The 22962-nt window shown below is 40.4% G+C and overlaps 2 protein-coding genes across 4 annotated transcripts; both read left to right on the top strand.

Moving 5' to 3' along the window:
* The first annotated feature begins 9156 nt into the window (after positions 1 to 9156).
* Positions 9157 to 12833, top strand: LOC110496728 (26S proteasome non-ATPase regulatory subunit 7). The gene is made up of 8 exons (XM_021572768.2): positions 9157 to 9319; positions 10381 to 10472; positions 10639 to 10731; positions 10850 to 10947; positions 11101 to 11181; positions 11350 to 11441; positions 11596 to 11794; positions 12089 to 12833. The coding sequence occupies exons 1-8, from the start codon at positions 9246 to 9248 to the stop codon at positions 12335 to 12337; spliced, it is 978 nt and encodes a 325-aa protein (XP_021428443.1). The 5' UTR covers positions 9157 to 9245; the 3' UTR covers positions 12338 to 12833.
* A 1438-nt stretch (positions 12834 to 14271) lies between these two features.
* On the top strand, positions 14272 to 21021 carry LOC110496739 (hypoxanthine-guanine phosphoribosyltransferase). Of its 3 annotated transcripts, none has more exons than XM_021572777.2 (9): positions 14272 to 14670; positions 15089 to 15195; positions 15824 to 16007; positions 16399 to 16464; positions 17819 to 17836; positions 18133 to 18215; positions 18876 to 18922; positions 19455 to 19531; positions 20188 to 20342. In XM_021572777.2, the coding sequence occupies exons 1-9, from the start codon at positions 14656 to 14658 to the stop codon at positions 20233 to 20235; spliced, it is 645 nt and encodes a 214-aa protein (XP_021428452.1). In that variant the 5' UTR covers positions 14272 to 14655; the 3' UTR covers positions 20236 to 20342. The 3 variants fall into 3 exon arrangements, with proteins under 3 accessions (XP_021428452.1, XP_036811940.1, XP_036811936.1); XM_036956041.1 differs by lacking the exon at positions 14272 to 14670 and adding an exon at positions 14712 to 14945 and having other exon boundaries at positions 20188 to 21021; XM_036956045.1 differs by lacking the exons at positions 14272 to 14670; positions 17819 to 17836 and adding an exon at positions 14705 to 14945 and having other exon boundaries at positions 20188 to 21021.
* The last annotated feature ends 1941 nt before the right edge of the window (positions 21022 to 22962 follow it).

Here is a 22962-nt window from a genome sequence, read left to right as displayed (position 1 = left end):
ATGTGAGCAAATGAGGTGAGATAATGGAGGTAAAGGCAAAAAAAAGGCCATGGTGGCAAAGTAGATACAATATAGCAAGTAAAACACTGGAATGGTAGATTTGCAGTGGAAAAATGTGCAATGTAGAAATAAAAATAATGGGGTGCAAAGGAGCTAAATAAATAAATAAATAAATAATGTACAGTACACAGTAGCAATCTAGCTTTTCCCCTATTGCTTTATGACTCTAAAACCTAATTAAATGTAATATATTTTAACCGAAATTCATATTTTATTTTAATCTATCAGGCAGATGGGGTTTAGAGTCCATGGTTGTGACTTGTGACCATGATTATTCCAACATTGTTTGTTAAAATCTATCAAAGTAGAGAACTTTACAGACAATGGGTGGTCTTGTTGCACTATATGAAATAAGGGATCCTTATTATATATAGTGTAATAAGAGGACATGAATAAGGGATCCTTATGGCAGTGGCAATTTTAGCATGGGAATCTTGGTGGGGCAAACCCCCCCCCCCAAAAAAAAAATGTATGCATGCCAGCAAAGCCACTACACAACACAACACTAAACAATACATGAATTGCACTATAACGGTGACAAACGGTGCCCTTCAAACTGTTAGGGCCTACATAGACCTGTCCCAACAACAGAATCCCAACAGCAATCCCAACACCTTTCTGCTACTCCTTGCTATCAGCAGGGCCTTGTCTGGCAGCGAAACAGTTCATTCAGCCTCATTTATTGCCTTTTTAAAAAACATAGCTGATGTGGCTGACTTACTTGATGTTTCTACTGACAATTGAGATGTACAAACTATGGCATAACCGGACGACGAGCGGATAAGAGGCAATCCGTCATTTCGATTAAGACATTAATGAGCGAGCTGGGACGGACGTAGTCAGTATAACTATTTGTTCAGCACTTTTGAAGTGTACAGCGACAGAATTCAGAACATGGGCCGTTCTTACAGAATTCTCTACACCAAGTCAGAACTGTACGATAAATAAAGGGGGCATATAAGCAGACAATGAAAGCTTTACAATATTCGATGAAGACATTTCTCTAAAACAGGCTATAGGCTACATGTGCACCACCAAGTCAGAACCGTACGATAAATAAAGGGGGCATATAAGCAGACAATGAAAGCTTTACAATATTCGATGATGACATTTCTCTAAAACAGGCTATAGGCTACATGTGCACCACCAAGTCAGAACAGTAGGCTAAGTTATGAGGGTAAAAGGGACCAAATTATTAGGGGGAGGCACATGAGCTACTAACAGCTTACTACACAACATACACTTAGTATTACTTTCTTAGCTACAGTATACATATCTCCCTGACATATTACATCAGTTATGCAGCAGCTTACAAGAAATTGTTGCACTTACCGTATTGTGCTGAGCTCACTTGAACAGGAAGGTAGTAGTAGGTAGTCTTTCATGGGCAAATTTTGTGGTCAGATTTTGCCATCAAAGTCTGGCATTCTCTGGATTCATGGTGCTTTCAAGACAACTTGGAACTCATGACGTCAGTGATCTTCAGGTCGGAGCTCTAGAAAGAGGCTCAAGTCCCCGACTTGCAATTCCGAGTTGGAAGACCGTTCAAAGCGTAATTTCCCAATCTGAGCTTTTTTTTCCAGAGTTCCCAGTTGTCTTGAACTCAATGAAGTCTGAGATTTCCCAGTTCTGAGTTTCCAGTTGTTTTGAACGCAGCAGAAGTCATGCTGGATTGACAGCATGGCCAATGTTGAATATTTATCATTTCAAGCTTGGAAAAGAGACCCTTAAACCCAGACTTGGACCACACACCCACTCCACTGAATAGCAGGCTAGTGATTGCAGTTAGCCACTGATTCCTTCCAAACCACTCATTGTTGAATTAACGATTTCCAACTTGTTGTGTAATGTTTATGTCCAATAGCCGATGAGCACCGATACATTTTTATCTATAATTTCTCTTCATTATTTATCTTCATATGACAAGGATTTAAAAGGATTTGCCGGTAGATTGTCAGCTTGATTCATGATGATTTCTAGCTTGCTAGCTAAGATTTTGAAGATATGTCCAATCAACTCTACGATAGATATAATGTGATTTGATTTTATCTGTGGTCAATGACCTTGAACATTCTTGGATGGGCACTTCTTATGTAACTGGGTGCAATGGGCTTTGAATTTTCGAGCTCTCCCTGTAGATTTTGCGGTGACCTAGTGTCCCATGAGTGACAGAACACTGAGCCAGTCACAGCACAATTAGTGAACATTACCAACCCCTAAACTCCGTATTTTCCGCTGGCTGCCCCACCACCACAGAAAGCATTGAGCTAGCCTGAAACACCTGCATTTTGGAGCTGCCTTCCTCAAGAAAGCATTGTTTACAAACTGATATGTGACATGTATTAATAGCTGCAGACAAGGGGGGTGCTGTGGTTGTTTTAGACTATGATAAATATAAAGAAGAAATTCAGAGACTACTCAGTAATGAACGTTTCTATAGAAAACTGAGTGTTGATCCCACACAGGTGTTCCAAATGGACATATGCTCTAATCTGGAGCCCTATTAAACCACCTCATCTCAAAACCGGAATATGAATATCTTTGTTGCAAATGTGCCATACGTCCATGCTTGTACATTTTACCGAAATTACACAAACTTAAAACACAACGAGGCAACTAATTCAGGCAGACCAGTGGTTGCAGGAATAGGCTCAATGCTAGAACCATTGTCGAACTTTGTAGACTCTTTTATTAAATCTCATGCAAGCACTGCCATCATATGTAAAAGACTCTATAGACTTCATAAACAAGATCTCACCAATAACGGGTTTAAAAGAAGACTGTATTTTGGTCACATTAGATGTCGAGAGTCTGTATACCAGCATTCCCCATGTGGGGGGGCTGGCAGCACTAGCACACTATTTGAGAGACAGAGATACTAATGAATATCCACCAACAAACTTCATTTTAGAGCTGGCGGAATATGTTTTGACATATAACTATTTTAGGTTTGATGATGAATATGATGAATCCAAACGAATGGAACATCGATGGGCTCCACATTCGCTCCGAGCTACGCTAACCTTTATGTGGGTCTTTTTGAAGAACGTTTTGTTAACAATCCATTTTTGAATAAAGTCCTGAAGTGGTATCGATATATTGACGGCATTTTTTGCATATGGGAAGGAACTGATAAAGAGCTGTCAGATTTTATGGCATTACTCAATGACATTGACCCAAATCTTAAATTCACTATTGAACGTGACACTCAACGTGTTCATTACCTCTATATGTTGATTGAGAAATCAAATGTAACCCTGTTTACAACTCTGTATAGAAAAGAAACGGACAGAAATACTCTATTGCAGGGAGACAGCTTCCATCCTGAGCCATTAAAAAGAGGACTTGCAAGAAGCCAATTTTTCAGACTGCGCCGTATATGTCACTCTACAGAGAATTATCTAGAAAAAGCAGCGGAGATGCGCATTAGGTTTCCAAGAAGAGGCTATTCGCCACAATGTGTGGATGAAGCTCTTAATTTGGCATTGGAAAAAACACGAGATGAACTGTTACAAAAAAGACCCGCTAAAGCTAAAGAACACTCCGTAATGTTCACAACTACATATACTTTGAACTCGCGTAAAGTGGGAGGTGTGGTCAAGAAACACTGGCATATTTTATCATCGGACCCAGCTTTGCCGGCTGAATTAAAAAATCCACCACTTATTGTGTATAGGAGAAGACAATCCGCCAGGCCCTTTTACGCCCTCTACCAAATGGTAGCTATAAATGCAGAGGATGCGCACAGTGCAACAATATGATAAAGTGTGAATATTTCTGCCACCCACACACAGGAAAACGGTTCCAAATAAATTACACGTGTTCCACCACCCATGTTATTTACATTATTAAATGTCCATGTGGGCTATGCTACCTCGGTAAAACCTCTCGTTCTCTCAAACAAAGAATTAGTGAACACAAAAGTTCAATCAGGAGAAACGACAGGGATTATCCAGTCGCAATACATTTCAATGACCTGAATGAAGCATGATATTTCTACCTTTAGATTTTGTGGCATAGAGAAAGCTAAGATATCAGACAGGGGATGTGATATTAATAATACTCTGAGTAGAAGGGAATGTTTTGGGATTTTCACTCTCCAGACATTATTTCATAAAGGACTTAATGATGAAATGCCTATGTATGTTATGTTGTGAATTTGAACATGAATTATGTGCCTATTTAAGATTTCTCTGTTTTTCGTATGATGTACCCAATGACTAATGTAAACTTGATATGTTCTCATTGTGATTTTACAGACGTGTTTCATACGTCTTATTTATACACTTTTGTAATATTTATGAAATGCATATTGATGTATTTGGTAGCACTTATTTGTTTTCCCCTTGCCTTCAACCCCATTCGATGTGTAGAACGGATGTGGGTGGGGCTAGGTCTACATAAGGGGGCAATTTTTTTTTTAAATCACAGAAGCTCTGACGAAGGCCATATTAAAGATCAGTGATACTATCAAGAGCAGTGTGCGGTTTCCTTTATCCTTCATCTTGTTCAATTGTTGCCATGCACCTGCAAATTAGATTGCTCAGATGTGCAAGTGCCTTTTAAATTGTTTAACATTTATTAATACCAAAATAACATGCAAAACAGACAAAAAATCTAATTCAAATAATAATCATAATAATATATATTTTTTATTTTTATTAAACAGGTGGGGCTCAAAACAGGTGGGGCTGGCACAAGCACTGTTCACAACCCTCTTGTTTTTTAGCCAATCAATTTTGTTGTAATGTTTGATCTACACAAATCACGGCCTGACCACTCATTAGGCAGAATTAGGCAGCCACCTTCGGCGGGAGAATGACGACATGAAACCTCACATAATACTGCACAAAAACAGTAACAATTTCAACCAGTGGCATATGGGCTTTTTAGGTGATCGCTGATGCAACCCTGTGATAAGCAGTGCCCACTTTGTCAAAGGCAGGGGTGCAAAATATTTTGCTTGTCCATTTCCAGCCCACCTCTCCAGGGTGCTGTTGGAGAGAGTTATTGCTGTGGTGCTCTAACATAAATCATGTAGCAGATATAGGATATGGTCGAAAGAGTATGTGGCATTTTATGTAGCCTACAGGCTGGAGATAAAATGTATGACAATGTAATGAGATGGACACTGTTTATACCATGCAGGTTTCTCCGAGCTTAACCTAAATGGAACCCAATCAAATAAAACATTTGCTGTCATGTTGACAAACATATCCTAAAAACAGGACAGGTCAAAGTAAAATGGACAAGAAGGAATGGACAATCACAACTGCCCAGGAGTTTCACCCGGGTGTCATGATCAGTGGTTTTAAGTTTGTATCTGTCCATTTTTGACAAGCTGATCATAGCGAAAAAGAAAATACACTATATATATACAAAAGTATATGGACACCCCTTCAAATTAATGTATTCTGCTATCTCAGCCACACCCCTTGCTGACAGGTGTATAAAATCGTGCACACAGCAATGTAATCATAGACAAACATTGGCAGTAGAATGGCCTTACTGAAGATCTCAGTGACTTTCAATGTGGCACCGTCATATGATGCCACCTTTCCAACAAATTTCTGACCAGCTGCAAAGTGTTAGGCCACACAAGCTCATAGAACAGGACCGCCGAGTGCTGAATTGCGTAGCGCGTAACAAATAGTCTGTCCTCCGTTGCAACACTCACTACCAAGTTCCAAACTGCCTCTGGAAGCAACTTCAGCACAAGAACTGTTCGTCGGGAGCATCATGAAATGGGTTTCCATGGCCGAGCAGCCGCACAAAAGCCTAAGATCACCATGTGCAATGCCAAGTGTCGGCTGGAGTGGTGTAAAGCTCACCGCCATTGGACTCTGAAGCAGTGAAACGCCTTCTCTGGAGTGATGGATCACGCTTCACCATCTAGCAGTCCAATGGAAAAATCTGAGCTTGACGGATGCCAGGAGAATGCTACCTGCCCGAATGCATAGTGGGTAGCTACTTTTGGGTAGCTGATATTCAGAGCTTATTAGATAGCCAAGTTGATTAGTCACAGGAATCAGGACTAATAAAGCCAATGCAATGGTCTGTTTTACAAATGGTGGACCTACAACATGGATGAGCATTCATAAAATTCCATTGCAGGCAGACATGGTAGGCTACATATCAGTAAGCACAAGCCAATGTCGTTTGGAAAGCTTTTTTTGGTCCTGTCTGGACCGGACACCTTTTTTGTTGTTGGTGTTTTACAAACGGTAGGCTTACCACATAAATAGGCATCCATACAATTTAATTCCCGACAACACTGTAGGCTGCTCAGTAACCACGGACTGACTCCGAAGCCTTTTGGATTTCTATTTTGGTGCAGTCTGGACCAGCCTTGAATTCCACATTCACCGACATTGGTGTTTGATCTGGTCTCGACCAAATCTGAACCAATCATATGTTTGGTTCATATTTGGTGAGACGCAGACAGGCTTTGATTTCAATGTCCACGGACATTGATTGTTGGTCTGGTCCAGACCAAATCTGAACCAATCATTGGCATTTTTTGGTCTCACCTAGGGCGACAGAGTGGCAATAACCGGCCCTGACCCAAATATCACATGAATACACATTAGACATGGCAAAATGTATAGAATTGCCAGAAAATTAGCTTTATAACTGCAAAACGTTCTCTACACCCCATGACAAAATGTGTAGACTTGTGGGAAATAAGCTTTAGCCCTCTCTCCTAAACCTCTTACAACAAAATCCATGGGCTAAAAAACCTAGCTAAAAACCGTTAGCTGACATTGGCTAGTTGATCTGGACGTTTCTGACAAGTTATAAATAGCTCTCTAAGGTCTGCAATGACTTACATGACAAGAGGAAAACTGATGATGCACTATCCAATTTCGAAATTGCACCTTGTGCATTCCACTATTACAACTTCAAGAGTAAGTTCAAAGCCAGACTGCGTTCCTTTGAAATTGTGATAATTTGCTTCAGATAAGCGCATTTCCAGGCATAGAGCTGACATGGAAGTAAATAATATTGAAAGTATTTTGAAAATTCCCAAAACAAACCTTTTTCCTTATAAAATTCCCCTATATGTACATTTTAAACTCAAAATAACTTTCCCTGTCGGACAAGGATTGTCTTGACTTTGGAGAATCCCATATGAACACGTCATAATGCTTGTGGGCTGTGGGGGTGTGCCACACCAGTGAATTAAGCTGATAAGCCACTCTTTAATGGCCGCAGAATGAGCAGCCAGGCTCCTTGGGTTGTAAACTCTCTGGATTTGGAAACTAGAGGTGCTCCTGAGTAGAATGGACCCCCTTTTACTGCGACACAATGTACTGTACAGGAAATTGTGTACGGTGCAAAGAAATGTATACAAATAATAATACTTTGATGTGTTATTGCCACATACACAGGATAGGGTCAGACATATACTGTATATGTCCAATATGAAAAACCTACTGAACATTGTGCAATATGAATGGGCTAATTAAATATTGGATTTAAAAGTGTTTTAATTATAATTATAATAAAAATGGTATGATTCATATTGTTATTACTATTATTATTAATAGTAGCATTATAAATAATGTTTTGTTATTTGTATTACTGTTGTTGCCATAATAACTATCTAGTAATCATTACTTTTAATGCTGTTAACAATAATGTCAATGCTATACTATTATTTGTGCTATAAAGGAGATTAAATGTTTTCCTTTTTTCCTGTTGTTAAACAAAATGTCCGTATAGCTTATGGTTCGGCAGCCCGGACCCCCATTGGAAAGGCTAGATGTCAAACAGGGGCAAGGACTCAGAATATGTAGTGGGGCACTTCGGACCTGCCCAGTGGCTGCACTACAGGTGTAGATGGGGGATATGCAGATTAGGAGACAGCAGCTGGCAAATAATTATTGGTTCAACCTACAGGGACATGGGGTGTCTCATCCTGCGAAAGGGATTTGACAGGCATGCTGGGAACATGAGCAAAGACAAAACACAAGCTTTGGTTGGGTAATACCCAAGCGAATGAGATGGGACTGTATGGCAGGGAGTTTAGTCCAAAGGTAACTATTCCCGCCTCCAGTAGTTGATCTAGAAGTGTTGGAGAGACTACAGAAAGATAGGGAGAGTGTTAATCCATCTGATTTGTTTAAGAGACGTCTGGATACTGTGTATCAGGAATTTGTGGCCATTTACACAGATGATTCAAAAGATCCAAGGACAGGATGTACTGGGTCAGCATTTGTAGTGCAGGAATGTAGGGTGGCAGTCAGGAAACTTATTATAGATCATATGGCTGTATATACAGGGGAGTTGATGGCCATACTGTTGGCCTTGCAGTGGGAGGAGGAAGTCTAGCCAGACAGAGTAGTTATTTGCTCTGATTCATGTGCAGTGTTGATGAGTCTCCAGTCCTTCAGGTCACGTAGCAGACAAAACCTGCTTTATGAGGTGCTACAAACCCATATCAGGATTAGACAGATGGTATACAGATAAGATTTACTTGGGGTCCCAGCCCATGTGGAGGTGGAGGGGAATGATGCAGTTGATGTACTGGCTAAACAAGAACTTAGTAGTGGGGATGTTAATGTTGTAGTTTCAATGAGCAAGGCAGAGGCAAAAGGCCTGATATGGACAGTGATGGTGCAGAGATGGCAGGAGCAATGGAATAGAGATACTAAGGGCAGGCATTTATTTCAATTACAGAGGGAAGTCGGGAGGGGAGGACAAGAGGAAGGGACAGAAAAGAGGAGGCTATTTTTACAAGATTAAGGGTGGGACACAGATGGTTGAATAAGACTTTAAATGTGATAGGAAAGCATCCAACAGGAAAGTGTGATTATTTGCAAGGAAACAGAGACCGTGGAGCATGTATTGCTACAGTGTGGGCAGTATGAGAGGGAAAGTGAGAGGCTGAGATCAAGTATGAGGGAGAAGGGGATACAGGAAATTAGTTTAAATAGTATATTGAGTAGAACGTCATTAGTTATAGTCTCAAATATTTTGTTATATTTTTTAAGAGCAACGAGGCTGGCAGGTATGATTTAGTTTCTACCCGTCTCTGGCCCACACTCCAGTTCCGTAGGTGGTGGTAATGCACCATGACGTTGGATGCCAACTTCCGATAATCCCCACCGAAGAAGAAGAAGAAACAATTCGACAGGAAGTAGCTAGCTAAGCAGCTAGCATCCTCAAACACTGCTTCAAAAATGCCGGAGTTAGCGGTAGAAAATGTTGTTGTCCATCCACTTGTGTTGCTCAGCGTGGTGGATCATTTTAATAGGTATGTAATTAATAATATATGTTTGAAAATCACATCCATTCGCTACTTCTGCTAGCTTGCCACTTTTGTACGAGATGATGATGTTGCAGCCAGGCATAGCTAACCTGCTGAGTCAGAAACCCATTTGAAGCTGTGCATTTGTTAGCAATGACAGTAGTATATCTAGTTAGTTTATTTTGGCTGGTAAATTGCAATAACAGGCAAATAGCTAGCAACATTCACTAATTATGGAAGAATTTAGCCACCGCATCATTATGGATCAGAGTAGTTAGCTAGGGATAAAGTATTGTAGTTGGCTTATTCAGGGGGGGACGACATTTAGCAGATTTAAAGTTTATTTCCTGAAATTCTACACATTTTGTCATGGGATGCAGAGAACCTTTTGCGGTTTCATAACACATTTTCTTGCAATTCTATATATTTTGCCATGTCTAATGTGTATTCATGTGATAGTTGAGTGACTCAATCAATGCAACAACATCTATGGGCTAAAAAAAAAACTTGCTAAAGAACGTTTGCTGACATGAGCTAGTTGATCTGGACATTTCTGACAAGTTATAAATACCTCTGAGGTATGCAATGACTTACATGACAAGAGGAGAAACTGATGATGCACTACCCAATTTCGAAATTGTACCTTGGTCATTCTACTATTACAATTTTTATGAGTAAGTTGAAAGCCGGACTGAGTTCCCCCTGCCGTTTGGGAACCACTGAGCTAATTAACTAGTTATGTTAACTTTCTTAGAGATGCACTCTTAAACTTTTGTATAATTTCAGCCAGTAGTTTTTAAAGTGGTACTCATGAGCAAAAAGTGGTCCCAGTTTTTTGTGTACTACGTCATCATATTGTGTACTATGTCATCCATTTCTTATGTTACGTCCTGCTATATATATATCTTTTTTTTTTAAATGTGCAATTCATATATGTTACGAATCCAATTCGTACTATATGTTACAATTTTTTTGTGATTAAGCTCATGGAGCGTGTCTTAAGTTTTTGTTTGATTTCCACTAAGACATCCTATGATATTGATTGTGTAAATGTTCTCTTTTGACAGAATAGGGAAAGTAGGCAACCAAAAGCGAGTAGTGGGTGTCCTCCTCGGCTCTTGGCATAAGAAAGTCCTTGATGTGTCCAACAGCTTTGCAGGTGAGTTATTCTCCTCCCATGTACTAAAATAACGTGTTTGTGACTAGTTTATACCATCTTTATCATATTTGTGAGAGAACTCAAATAATAATTATGATCACTAAACGTTTAGCTATATAGCTAAGCCTGTTGTTGGATCCAATGTTGATTGTGTGTTTTTCGCCAGTGCCTTTTGATGAGGATGACAAGGATGATTCAGTGTGGTTCCTGGACCATGACTACTTGGAGAATATGTACAACATGTTCAAGAAAGTCAATGGTGAGACCACACACACACACTATAGATTATTACATTTGAACTATATACATTCAGTCTCATCAACTTCTACATAGTGTGGCTATGAGATTCTTAAACCTTTTCCTTCTCTTCTCTCCAGCCAGAGAGAGGATAGTGGGCTGGTATCACACAGGTCCTAAACTACATAAGAATGATATTGCCATCAATGAACTCATCAAGCAATACTGCACCAATTCAGTAAGTGCTTTCCACCCAGTAAATATTCCACATTAATACCTAAATATCGGTAAGAAATATGTCTCCTCTCCTGTTGAAAGGATGAAATTGTATTGATAATGCAGCAGATAATTAAGTGAACATTGACTGTTTGTATGGCACTTTCCCCCTCAGGTATTAGTGATCATTGATGTAAAGCCTAAGGACCTGGGCCTGCCTACAGAAGCCTACTTCTCGGTGGAGGAAATACATGACGTAAGTGGAGCATAGACTTGTTTGAGACTAAATTACAAAATAATTCAAACCCTGGACCAGCCAACCATAGGAGCTGTGGGCAGATTTTGGACTGGGCATACAATTGATCATTGTGAAAGGAAGGAAGACTTTTACTCTAAAAGGGTTCTTGTTTCTTCACTCTTCCAGGACGGCACCCCGACCTCCAAAACATTTGAACATGTGACCAGTGAGATTGGAGCCGAGGAGGCAGAAGAGGTGGGCGTGGAGCACCTTCTCAGGTACACATCATTTTTTAACTGGACTACGCAGACACCAAACATTTCATGGATTTTCAATTATTTCTACAGTTTCATGCTTAACACCACACCGAACAGACTTGCACTAATGTCGACTAAACTTGATATATTCTACCCTATTTTCTTCCGTCTACAGAGACATCAAGGACACAACAGTTGGTACTCTGTCACAGCGTATCACTAACCAGGTACATGGCCTAAAGGGGCTCAACTCCAAGCTGCTGGACATCAGGTCTTACCTGGAGAGAGTGGCTGCAGGCAAGTTGCCCATCAACCACCAAATCATCTACCACCTACAGGACATCTTCAACCTGCTTCCTGATGTCAACCTTCTGGTAAGCTGGGGTGTAGGTTTAGGATGGGGATGGTGTGGGGATGGGGTAATGTGTGTGAGTAGGCTGGGTTCTGTGGGAGAAAGGGGCAGGGAGTGGCTGGCATGGTAATCAATATTAGCTTTTTTATTTTGAAGGAGTACACAGATTCATTTTCCTTCTCAAATCAAATAAATTCACCTGGTATGATCTACTACTTCATTACAATGAACAGATAGTCTGGCTTTTTCCACCAGATTTTCACTGTTTAGTTAATCATTATACACAATGCCCTAATCCTGCCACTTCTCCCTGCAGGAGTTCACAAAGGCCTTCTACCTGAAGACCAATGACCAGATGCTAGTGGTCTACCTGGCATCCCTCATCCGCTCAGTGGTGGCTCTCCACAACCTCATCAACAACAAGATCTCCAACCGTGACGCTGAGAGGAAGGAGGGACAGGAGAAGGAAGAGGGCAAGAAGGAGAAGAAGGAAGACAAGGAGAAGAAGGAAGAGAAGGAGAAAGGCGACACCTCGTCTAGGAAAGATGAGAAAAAGAAGAAATGAGTGTGCACTATTGGTGTTCGTCTTTGTCATACCCTATTCCCCTGGATAGTGCACTACTTTTGGCCTGAGCCACAGTCGTCTGTATATGGGTCTAGCTAAAAGTAGTGCTCTATATGGGGGTGTGGTGTCATTTGAGACTTGCCCTTTGTCATAACTGGCACTGAATAACTATAGTGCTGAGGGTGACAGGATGGTTATGTGTGTTGGATGTTCTCTACAATGAGAACATGTTGGTTCTGCACCATCTGGGCTGCGTTTAGTAGGGCACACGTTACAGAACCTCAGATAGAAATCCATATTGTAGAACAGACATGCCTTTTTGACATGTGAAGAGTCAGGTCAGCTCTATTCTGGTATTTCTATCTACAACTTTCAGTAAATTGCCCCTTCCCGAATGTGACCCTGGTGTTGTGTGTGTGTAGTGAAAGAAACCTTCAGTTTCTGTATCACTTCATTAAAGTAGGGTCATATTAAATCATTTTCGTTAAGTTTCTAAGTTGCAAATCTTTTCTTTTGTCCCTTGCCTTTGTTTGGGTGTATTTTGTTGTACTGTATGATATTTCATGTCATAGAAACACAGGGAGGAGAATTGTGAGGTTATGAAGCCTCGCCTGACATTTGTTGGGAAGATGCATTCAAGTCTGGTAATGGACTGCATATTATGAATCTCTCTCACAACACAGGCGATACCAAGTGAAGAGTGGTTTGAAGTTTATTTTTCCATTTGGATTAACTGTAGACAGATTATTGATAAAGGATCTATACTGGGTTACTTGATGACACAACCTTTACAGCCAAGGAACTAATAGTTCCTGAAGTGCCTTCAGAAAGTATTCATACCCCTTGACTTATTCCACATTTTGTGTTACAGCCTGAATTCAAAATATATATTTTTCCCCCTCACCCATCTACACACAATACCCAATTTTTTAAATTTATATTTTACCCTTGTTTTACCAAGTAAGTTGACTGAGAACACATTCTCATTTACAGCAATGGCCTAGGGAATAGTTACAGGGGAGAGGTGGGGGGATGAATGAGCCAATTGTAAACTGGGGATGATTAGGTGACCATGATGGTATGAGGGCCAGATTGGGAATTTTGCCCGTAATGACATTAAAAAAATAAAAAATACAGAAGTATCACACCTGAGTCAATACATGTTAGAATCACCTTTGGCAGCGATTACAGCTGTGAGTATTTCTGGGTAAGTCTAAGAACTTTTCACACCTGGATTGTACAATATTTGCACATTCTTTTAAATATTCTTCAAGCTCTGTCAAGTTGATTGTTGATCTTTGCTAGACAGCAATTTTCAAGTCTTGCCATAGTTTTTCAAGTCGATTTATGTCACTGTAACTAAGTCACTCAGGAACATTCAATGTCGTCTTGGTAAGCAACTCCAATGTAGATTTGGCCTTGTGTTTTAGGTTATTGTCCTGCTGAAATGTGAATTTGTCTCCCAGTGTCTGTTGGAAAGCAGGTTTTCCTCTATGATTTTTCCTGTGCTTAGCTCTATTCTGTTTATTTTCATCCTAAAAAACTCCTTGCCGATGACAAGCATACCCATATCGTGATGCAGTCACCACCATGCTTGAAAAAAATGAAGTGGTATTCAGTGATTTGTTTGATTTGCCCCAAATATAACGCTTTGTATTCAGGTCAAAAATAAGTTAATTTCTTTGCCACATTTTTGTAGTTTTACTTTAGTTCCTTATTGCAAACAGGATGCATATTTCTGTACAAGCTTCATTTTTCACTGTTATTTAGGTTAGTATTGTGGAGTAACTACAATGTGGTTGACGCCTCTGCGTTTATTACTATCATCCTTGTCATGACGCAGCACTAGGTTAGTATGGCGAAGATGCGTTTCTGGTAAATTTGGATGTGTAGATTTATATTCTAACATACAGTAAAATAACGGTAGGTATGTTTTTTTTTGTACGACAAACTGCTAATAGGCTTAAATTATTTTCACACTAACGTCAGTAGCTAATTCGAAAATTGTACCATACAATCTATGGTATGCAACAAGGAATACAGCCGTAGGATTTTATCAAATGTTCATGTCAGATAAATCAGAATTTGGTCGGTAAAATGGATTGTGACGTCAGGGTTTAAAACCCCCAGGGGAGGGAGAGCAAGGTTGGAGTATCGTATGTAAGCTTTCGCCCACGGTAAAGTAGGCAGTAGGCGAGGAAGAGCGAGCGCGAGAGACCCACCACCCACCAAGCTAAATAGCATTCTTATTCCCTATTGATCAGAGCATGACTCTTCAAATATCACTCTAGTGAGGCGTGAACAGCAAGAGCGGTGATATGGCCTATATCCAGGTAAGGTGTACGCTGTCCCTATGTTATATTTGTAATGTCAGTCAGACCACTCGTCTTGCTCTGGGGTGAATGGTAATCTGCAGAATGGACGTTTCTGAGTTGTGTCGGAGTGTGGTTTCATAATGACATCAGAGTTGCGGGACGTGATTAATCACTGGGTTTTTACTCCGTTGTCAGATGACATAATTTCAGAATTCACGCAGCTAGTCAGACCAAGTAGGCTATGGAGTCTTAAAAGCGGGTCTGCACCCTATCTCTGTCTCACCCACAAACAGGTGGTTTAAAGCAATCTTAAACGTTGCCAGGGCTCCTGGCTCGTGTCTGTGTGTGTGGAGCTTCAGTTTGCTAAGACTTTTGGTCACCTCAATTGCACATTTATGTGCCATTTCCTAAATGTGTTATCTCTTTGCTCCTTCAGATACCCGATGATGAGAAGGGGTATAAGTTGGACCTCTTCTGTGTCCCCAAACACTATGAGGAGGATTTAGACCAGGTTATCATCCCCCATGGACTGATCATGGACAGGTAAGTCAAACATCACCACTGGACTGGCACTCTTGGGGATTGGGTAGGCTACTGTACCATAACATAATTGCACATTTTCCTATTCCCTTGTGGAATAAATCAGAACTCTTAATTTTGTACAAATTCCTCTATGCCTCCATTGTTTCCTTAATTTACACCGTGGTTGCTAAGGTATTTTGTTGGATCACTGACATATTTGTTAGACAAATCATTGTTAGGCATCTAAACCAGCAGTGATTTTTTTTTTTGTTTTGTTGTAATGGTGTATAGCCATCATCAATTTGCATTGCAGATAGGGAGAGGGCAAGCAGCAGCCTTATGAATGAAACACACTGTTAGTCGGATACCCTGTTGTAGAATGCCATGTTAAACCCTGTTATGACTAGTAGGACTCCAGACAGATAATTTGATTTGACCCAGTCAGCAACTTTTCAGCCAGTTTTCCACACATTGCCAATACTAGCCTTAAACCATGATGTTCTGACTGACCAGATCACAGACCATCTGAAGATTGATTGATGGGCCTGCCCAGAAATTTCAGGTCCCATGCCATTGTATCGCCCTCTCTCCCTCTCTTTTTTTTTATCCTTCTCTCCTTTTATCCTTCTTTCCTTCTGTCTCTCTCTAGGACTGAGCGCCTGGCTCGTGATATAGTCCGGGACATGGGGGGACACCATATAGTAGCACTGTGTGTTCTCAAAGGAGGTTATACATTCTTTGCCGACCTGCTGGACTACATCAAGGCCCTAAATCAGAACAGCGATAAGTCTGTCCCGTTGACTGTGGATTTCATTAGGCTAAAGAGCTATTGCGTGAGTGAACCACTCCACGTTTCTCTCACTCTCCTTCAATAGCCTCCAATTGTGTAAGAAAGATGGCAATCTTTATATGTAAGCAATGCAGCTGTTGCTTATTCTGTCTCTCGCTGTGTGTGTTTAGCCTGGTCTCAGATCAGTTTGTTTAGCCAACCCCTCTTATCTGTTGTCTGTCATGACAACAAACATGACACAAGGGTTGGCTAAATCACAATGTGATCTGCTACTAGACTCTCAGCTGATGCATGAGCAGATAACACTTCCATTGGCCAACACGGTTATATCTTTTAATGTATTACTAGATGACCTTATGATTATTTAGAGTAGACCATCACCCTCTTCCTGGGTGAGATGTGTAGTTTTACTGATATGTGTGTATTGTCCCCAGAATGACCAGTCTACAAACATTGTCAAAGTTATTGGAGGGGACGAGCTCTCAACTCTAACCGGGAAGGTGAGATTTGATTGCTTGACATAACCACAGATAAAATACAAATATTAATTATTTAACCAATGAGGTGCTGTTTTTTGTTTAATATACACACACACACAGTGGGGCAAAAAAAGTATTTAGTCAGCCACCAATTGTGCAAGTTCTCCCACTTAAAAAGATGAGGCCTGTAATTTTCATCATAGGTACGCTTCAACTATGACAGACAAAATGAGAAAAAAAATCCAGAAAATCACATTGTAGGATTTTTTATGAATTTATTTGCAAATTATGGTGGAAAATAAGTATTTGGTCAATAACAAAAGTTTATCTCAATACTTTGTTATATACCCTTTGTTGGCAATGAAAGGGGTCAAATGTTTTCTGTAAGTCTTCACCAGGTTTTCACACACTGTTGCTGGTATTTTGGCCCATTCCTCCATGCAGATCTCCTCTAGAGCAGTGATGTTTTGGGGCTGTTGCTGGGCAACACAGACTTTCAACTCCTTCCAAAGATTTTCTAAGGGGTTGAGATCTGGAGACTGGCTAGGCCACTCCAGGACCTTGAAATGCTTCTTACGAAGCCACTCCTTCGTTGCCCGGGCAGTGTGTTTGGGATCATTGTCATGCTGAAAGACCCAGCCACGTTTCATCTTTAATGCCCTTGCTGATGGTAGGCTTTGTTACTTTGGTCCCAGCTCTCTGCAGGTCATTCACTAGGTCCCCCCGTGTGGTTCTGGGATTTTTACTCGCTGTTCTTGTGATCATTTTGACCCCACGGGGTGAGATCTTGCGTGGAGCCCCAGATCGAGGGAGATTATCAGTGGTCTTGTATGTCTTCCATTTCCTAATAATTGCTCCCACAGTTGATTTCTTCAAACCAAGCTGCTTACCTATTGCAGATTCAGTCTTCCCAGCCTGGTGCAGGTCTACAATTTTGTTTCTGGTGTCCTTTGACAGCACTTTGGTCTTGGCCATAGTGGAGTTTGGAGTGTGACTGTTTGAGGTTGTGGACAGGTGTCTTTTATACTGATAACAAGTTCAAACAGGTGCCATTAATACAGGTAACGCGTGGAGGACAGAGGAGCCTCTTAAACAAGTTGTTACAGGTCTGTGAGAGCCAGAAATCTTGCTTGTTTGTAGGTGGCCAAATACTTATTTTCCACCATAATTTTCAAATAAATTCATTAAAAATCCTACAATGTGATTTTCTGGATTTTTTTTTCTCATTTTGTCTGTCATAGTTGAAGTGTACCTATGATAAAGTACAGGCCTCTCCCATCTTTTTAAGTGGGAGAACTTGCACAATTGGTGGCTGACTAAATACTTTTTTGCCCCACTGTATATGTGATCAATTGTCTTCTAATTTCCTTTGCAGAATGTTTTGATAGTTGAGGTAAGACCAATTCCCTGTCTTTTTAGCACATAATCTGAAAATTCAGTCTCTGTAAATGTTAAAACTGCTGTACATAAATGTGTGGCGCACACTAGCTCTCTCATGGACTATAGCTGTATGACCAGGGTGCAAATCACATTCACTAATGGGTGTACCCTAAAAGAAGTGGGTTGTACCATCGCTATAGTTGTCCACATTAATATTGCATTGCTTCCCTTGAATTGTTGTTGGACTTCCTTGCACTCCTTAAATTGAAGCCCCTTATGCAACGGTATCTGTCCTGCTGACGTGTTTAGGACATTGTGGAGACTGGGAGGACTATGGAGACACTGCTATCACTGCTGAGTGAATGCAATCCAAAGATGGTCAAAGTCGTCAGGTGAGAACCAATGTATTAAGCACACAGTACTTTTTTTTTTCTCCCATATTGTGCTTACTGAACAGTCCCTATAAGTGCTGTGTAGCCCTGATTTAGACAGAGAAGTGGTTCAGCTCAGAATGTCACTCTTTGACTGCATTTACACAGGGGTCCAAATTCGGATATCTTTTTTTCACTAATTGGTCTTTTGACCAATTGGATCAGCTCTAAAAAAAGATCTAATGTGACAATATCTGATGTGATTGGTCAGTAGACCAATTAGTGGATTTTTTTTTATCTAGACAGCAATATTAATGACCGTACTCTATCTATTGTAATGCGCACTCTCCCCTTAAGCACTGATTTAGAGATGTTATGTGACTGGATCAGATTAAGAGTTAATCTATGTACCATACTGTTAATTGAACTGTGGAGGGATGGGATATCCCTCTGCTATGGAAGGGACTATTTGACGCTAGTTTAGGTTGTAGACGGCTGTGTTGAGCGCATTATAGCTATGCTATGTTATTGAACAATGCAAGGCCATTGAGTGGATTATATTGTTTGCTGTGTCATTGAGATTGTTGAAGACCATGTCATTGAGAGCAATGCATGCCATTAAGAGCATGGTTTGCATAGAGATCCTATTCAGTTTTGTGCTTGTATGCATTGTCATTTCAGCCTTCTGGTCAAGAGAACACCAAGGAGCTCAGGATACAGACCAGACTGTGAGTTCTGCCGTGTTTTGTGTGTGTTGTGCATGCCTTCCCACCGTTGATACACTGCTGTACTAGAAAGAGTCTTTGGCAGGATGACCACGTATAATAGTTATATTTTTCGCATGGAATTAATATGCATATTTAACGATCGACTTTGAATGTGTAGGTCAACATGGTACTCTGGTACTAGTATTCTACACACACATGGTTAGTGATGTATGTCATTCCTTTAAGTCAGAGTTGGATAAGCTTTCTAAGATGGTTTTGCAAGGACAGCTGTTTACCTTTGACCTGCTCTGTGACCCTTGAAGCTAAAGGGTCAACCCCAGTCACAGACAACAGGAGTCAACTAGATAACCTCCAGAGATGGAAAAGAGAAACATACTTTATCTGTGTTAATGTTATGAAATGCTAATGCAAAACTCATCCCATAAGATCTTTTGATACTGCTAACTTAATACTACACAGCAAGATGTCTAACTTACATGTAGCTTAGTATTGTATTGTGCAGTAAATGATGTCCGTCTCTGTATTTGGTCAGACATCGGGTTTGAGGTGCCAGATTTGTTTCTGGTGGGATATGCCCTGGACTACAATGAGTACTTCAGAGATCTCAGTGTAAGTTTGCTGCATTGGAGATGATCCTGATATTCAGTTATATTTTCTATCTGAGATTCAGCATGTCAAAACCTAGTGAAAGATGTACACTGAGTGTACAAAACATTAGGAACACTTTCCTAATATTGAGTTGGACTCCCTTTTTCCATCAGAACAGCCTCAATTCGTCGGGGCATCGACTCTACAAGGTGTCGAAAGCGTTCCACAGGGATGCTGACTCGTGTTGACTCCAATGCTTCCCACAGTTGTCAAGTTGGCTGGATGTCCTTTGGGTGGTGGACCATTCTTGATACACACAGGAAACTGTTGAGTGTGAAAAAACCATCAGCATTGCAGTTCTTGACAAACTCAAACTGGTGCACCTGACACCTACTTTTGTCTTGCCCATTCACCCTCTGAATGGCACATACACAATCCATGTCTCAAGGCTTGAAAATCCTTCTTTACCCTGCCTTGTCCCCTTCACCTACACTGATTTGAAGGAGAACAAGTGACATCAATAAGGGATGGTTGCTTTCACCTGGTCAGTCTGACATGGAAAGAACACTTGTTCCTAATGTTTTGTACACTCAATGTATGTATGGGGGGTCAGTTTAATCAAGTCTGCTGTTGGTGTATTCTTTTTACACTTTACCATGTGTTTTTGCTCTGTGCAGCACATCTGTATACTGAACGAGAACGCAAAGGAGAAGTACAAAGTGTGAGCTGAGGCGATAGACAGATGGATGACTAGAGACTAGGACCACTGTGATGATCCTGAGCTTTTTAGGGTTCTGAACCTTATTGTGAACACCTTACCTATTGTGAATTCAGTTTGCAAGATACTATTTGAGAAAACAAAAATGTATTGAATCCATATTTTTGTTCCCCTAGAAGCAATGGGATGAGTTATGTTTTTAAGTAGAGGATTCGTGTAAAGATAGTTATGGGAGTACACTTTTTTTAATTTAGATTTGTTATTCTATATTATATTGGGTCCTTGGATACCTCTCATCTGATTTATGTTAGTAAGGATGGATTTTATGTTGCTTAATACAATCCACAGGATCTCAGGCGACTGTACATATCCACAGTAAAATCTATGTTAGTCAAGTCATGTACTGCATTGTACAAACCAATGATGCTGTTTAACTCATATGCCAAGCCCATGCAAAGACAAGCCTGGAATGTAATGTAACAATTTTGTTTAATAATGGCAATGTTTTCATTCACCAAGGACATTAACAATCCTATTTTAATATTGCTGTCAATCTTAAATGTGTGTGTTAGAGAGATGCCTTCCATGGATTGACTTTAAAGAAAAGAGAAATCCGCACACTACTCTTGTTTTTTTTCATTTTTATTGAAGCATTTAAGGCCAAGAGGCAGTCGGAAGTTTACATACACTTATGTTGGAGTCATGAAAACATGTTTTTCAAGATCATGAGGAAGGAAAATTATGTGGATATATTGAATCAACATCTCAAGACATCAGTTAAAGCTTGGTCGCAAATGGGTCGTTCAAATGGACTATGACCCCAAGCATACTTCCAAAGTTGTGGCAAAATGGCTTAAGGACAACAAAGACAAGGTATTGGAGTGGCCATCACAAAGCCCTGACCTCAATCCCATAGCATTTGTTGGCAGAACTGAAAAAGTGTGTGCGAGCAAGGAGGCCTACAAACCTGACTCCGTTACATCAGCTCTGTCAGGAGGAATGGGACAAAATTCACCCAACTTATTGTGGGAAGCTTGTGGAAGGCTACCCAAAACATTTGACCCAAGTTAAACCATTTAAAGGCAATGCTACCAAATACTAATTGAGTGTATGTAAACTTCTGACCCACTGGGAATGTGATGAAATAAATAAAAGCTGAAATAAATCACTCTCTACTATTATTCTGGCATTTCACATCCTTAAAATAAAGTGGTGATCCTAACTGACCTAAGACAGGGAAGTTTTACTATAATTAAATGTCAGTAATTGTGAAAAACTGAGTTTAAATGTATTTGGCTAAGGTGTATGTAAACTTCTGACTTCAACTGTACATAGTTGTGGGAAGTAGGGGTGCTGAGTGTTTAATAAATAGTAAGAAACATTTTTTTCACAAAAGTTGTGGGGCTTTACTAGTATTAACGGACCGATATAGATTTCTGTAACATGGGCAAAAACATTGAGACAAAGTGGTTTGTGATGATATGGCTCAGTTGGTAGAGCGTGATTCCCACCGGGGACCAGCATGAAAATGTATGCACTCACTACTGTAAACTGCTCTACTAAAATGTAAAAGGAATTAAGACCATTTCAGTTCACATTTAGAAATAAGTTGCATTTGCAAAGTATTTCAAGAAACTGGAAAACATATCAAGCAAGTATTTTTATATTCCGTCCCAAGTATTATCAGTAACTGTTTTGTACAGAACTACATTGGCTTGTGAAAGTATTCACCCCCCTGGCATTTTACTTATTTTGTTGCCTTACAATAGGGTGTTTGTATCATGAGATTTACACAACATGCCTACCACTTTGGCGATGCAAAATATTTATTGTGAAACAAACAAGATAAGACAAAAAAACAGAACTTGAGCATGCATAACTATTCACCCCCCCCCCCAAAGTCAATACTTTGTAGAACCACCTTTTGCAGCAATTACAGCTGCAAATCTCTTGGGGTATGTCTCTATAAGCTTGGCACATCTAGCCACTGGGATTTTTGCCCATTCTTCAAGGCAAAATTGCTCTAGCTCCTTCAAGGGGAATGGGTTCCGCTTGTGTACAACAGCCTTTAAGTCATACCACAGATTCTCAATTGTATTGTCTGGGCTTTGACTAGGCCATTCCAAGACATCTAATGTTTTCCCTTAAACCACGCAAGTGTTACTTTAGCAGTATGCTTAGGGTCATTGTCCTGCTTGAAGGTGAACCTCATTCCCAGTCTCAAGTCTCTGGCAGACAAACAGGTTTCCCATAAGAATTTCCCTGTATTTAGCACCATCCATCGTTACTCCAATTCTGACCAGTTTCCCAGTCCCTGCCGATGAAAAACATCCCCACAGCACGATGCTTCCACTAACATACTTCACTGTGGGGATGATATTCTCGGGGTGATGAGAGGTGTTGGGTTTGCACCAGACAGAGTTTTCCTTGATGGCCAAAAAGCTAAATTTGAGTCTCATCTGACCAGAGTACCTTCTTCCATATGTTTGGGGGGTCTCCCACATGCATTTTGGCGAACACCAAATGGGTTTGAATATTTTTCCTTTAAGCAATGGCTTTTTTCCGGCCACTCCCATGAAGTGGGAAGTGGTTAGGTCGTTGGACTAGTAACAAAAAGGTTGCAAGATCGAATCCCTGAGCTAACAAGGTAAAAATGTTGTTCTGTTCCTAGGCTGTCATTGAAAATAAGAATTTGTTCTTAACTGACTTGCCTAGTTAAATAAAGGTCAAATAA

This window comes from Oncorhynchus mykiss, chromosome 2 (assembly GCF_013265735.2).
Source record: "Oncorhynchus mykiss isolate Arlee chromosome 2, USDA_OmykA_1.1, whole genome shotgun sequence".
Taxonomy (NCBI): domain Eukaryota; kingdom Metazoa; phylum Chordata; class Actinopteri; order Salmoniformes; family Salmonidae; genus Oncorhynchus; species Oncorhynchus mykiss.
The sequence above is the reverse complement of the archived record's forward strand: the minus strand, read 5'-3'. Positions and strand labels throughout refer to the sequence as shown.

Coding starts and splice junctions, on each gene's coding strand:
- LOC110496728 (XM_021572768.2), top strand. CDS start 9,246: ATGCCGGAGTTAGCGGTAGAAAATGTTGTTGTCCATCCACTTGTGTTG. Junction 9,320..10,380: donor GTGGTGGATCATTTTAATAG/GTATGTAATTAA, acceptor CTCTTTTGACAG/AATAGGGAAAGTAGGCAACC. Junction 11,795..12,088: donor TTCCTGATGTCAACCTTCTG/GTAAGCTGGGGT, acceptor TTCTCCCTGCAG/GAGTTCACAAAGGCCTTCTA.
- LOC110496739 (XM_036956041.1), top strand. CDS start 14,793: ATGACATCAGAGTTGCGGGACGTGATTAATCACTGGGTTTTTACTCCG. Junction 15,196..15,823: donor CATGGACTGATCATGGACAG/GTAAGTCAAACA, acceptor GTCTCTCTCTAG/GACTGAGCGCCTGGCTCGTG. Junction 18,216..18,875: donor AAGATGGTCAAAGTCGTCAG/GTGAGAACCAAT, acceptor TTGTCATTTCAG/CCTTCTGGTCAAGAGAACAC.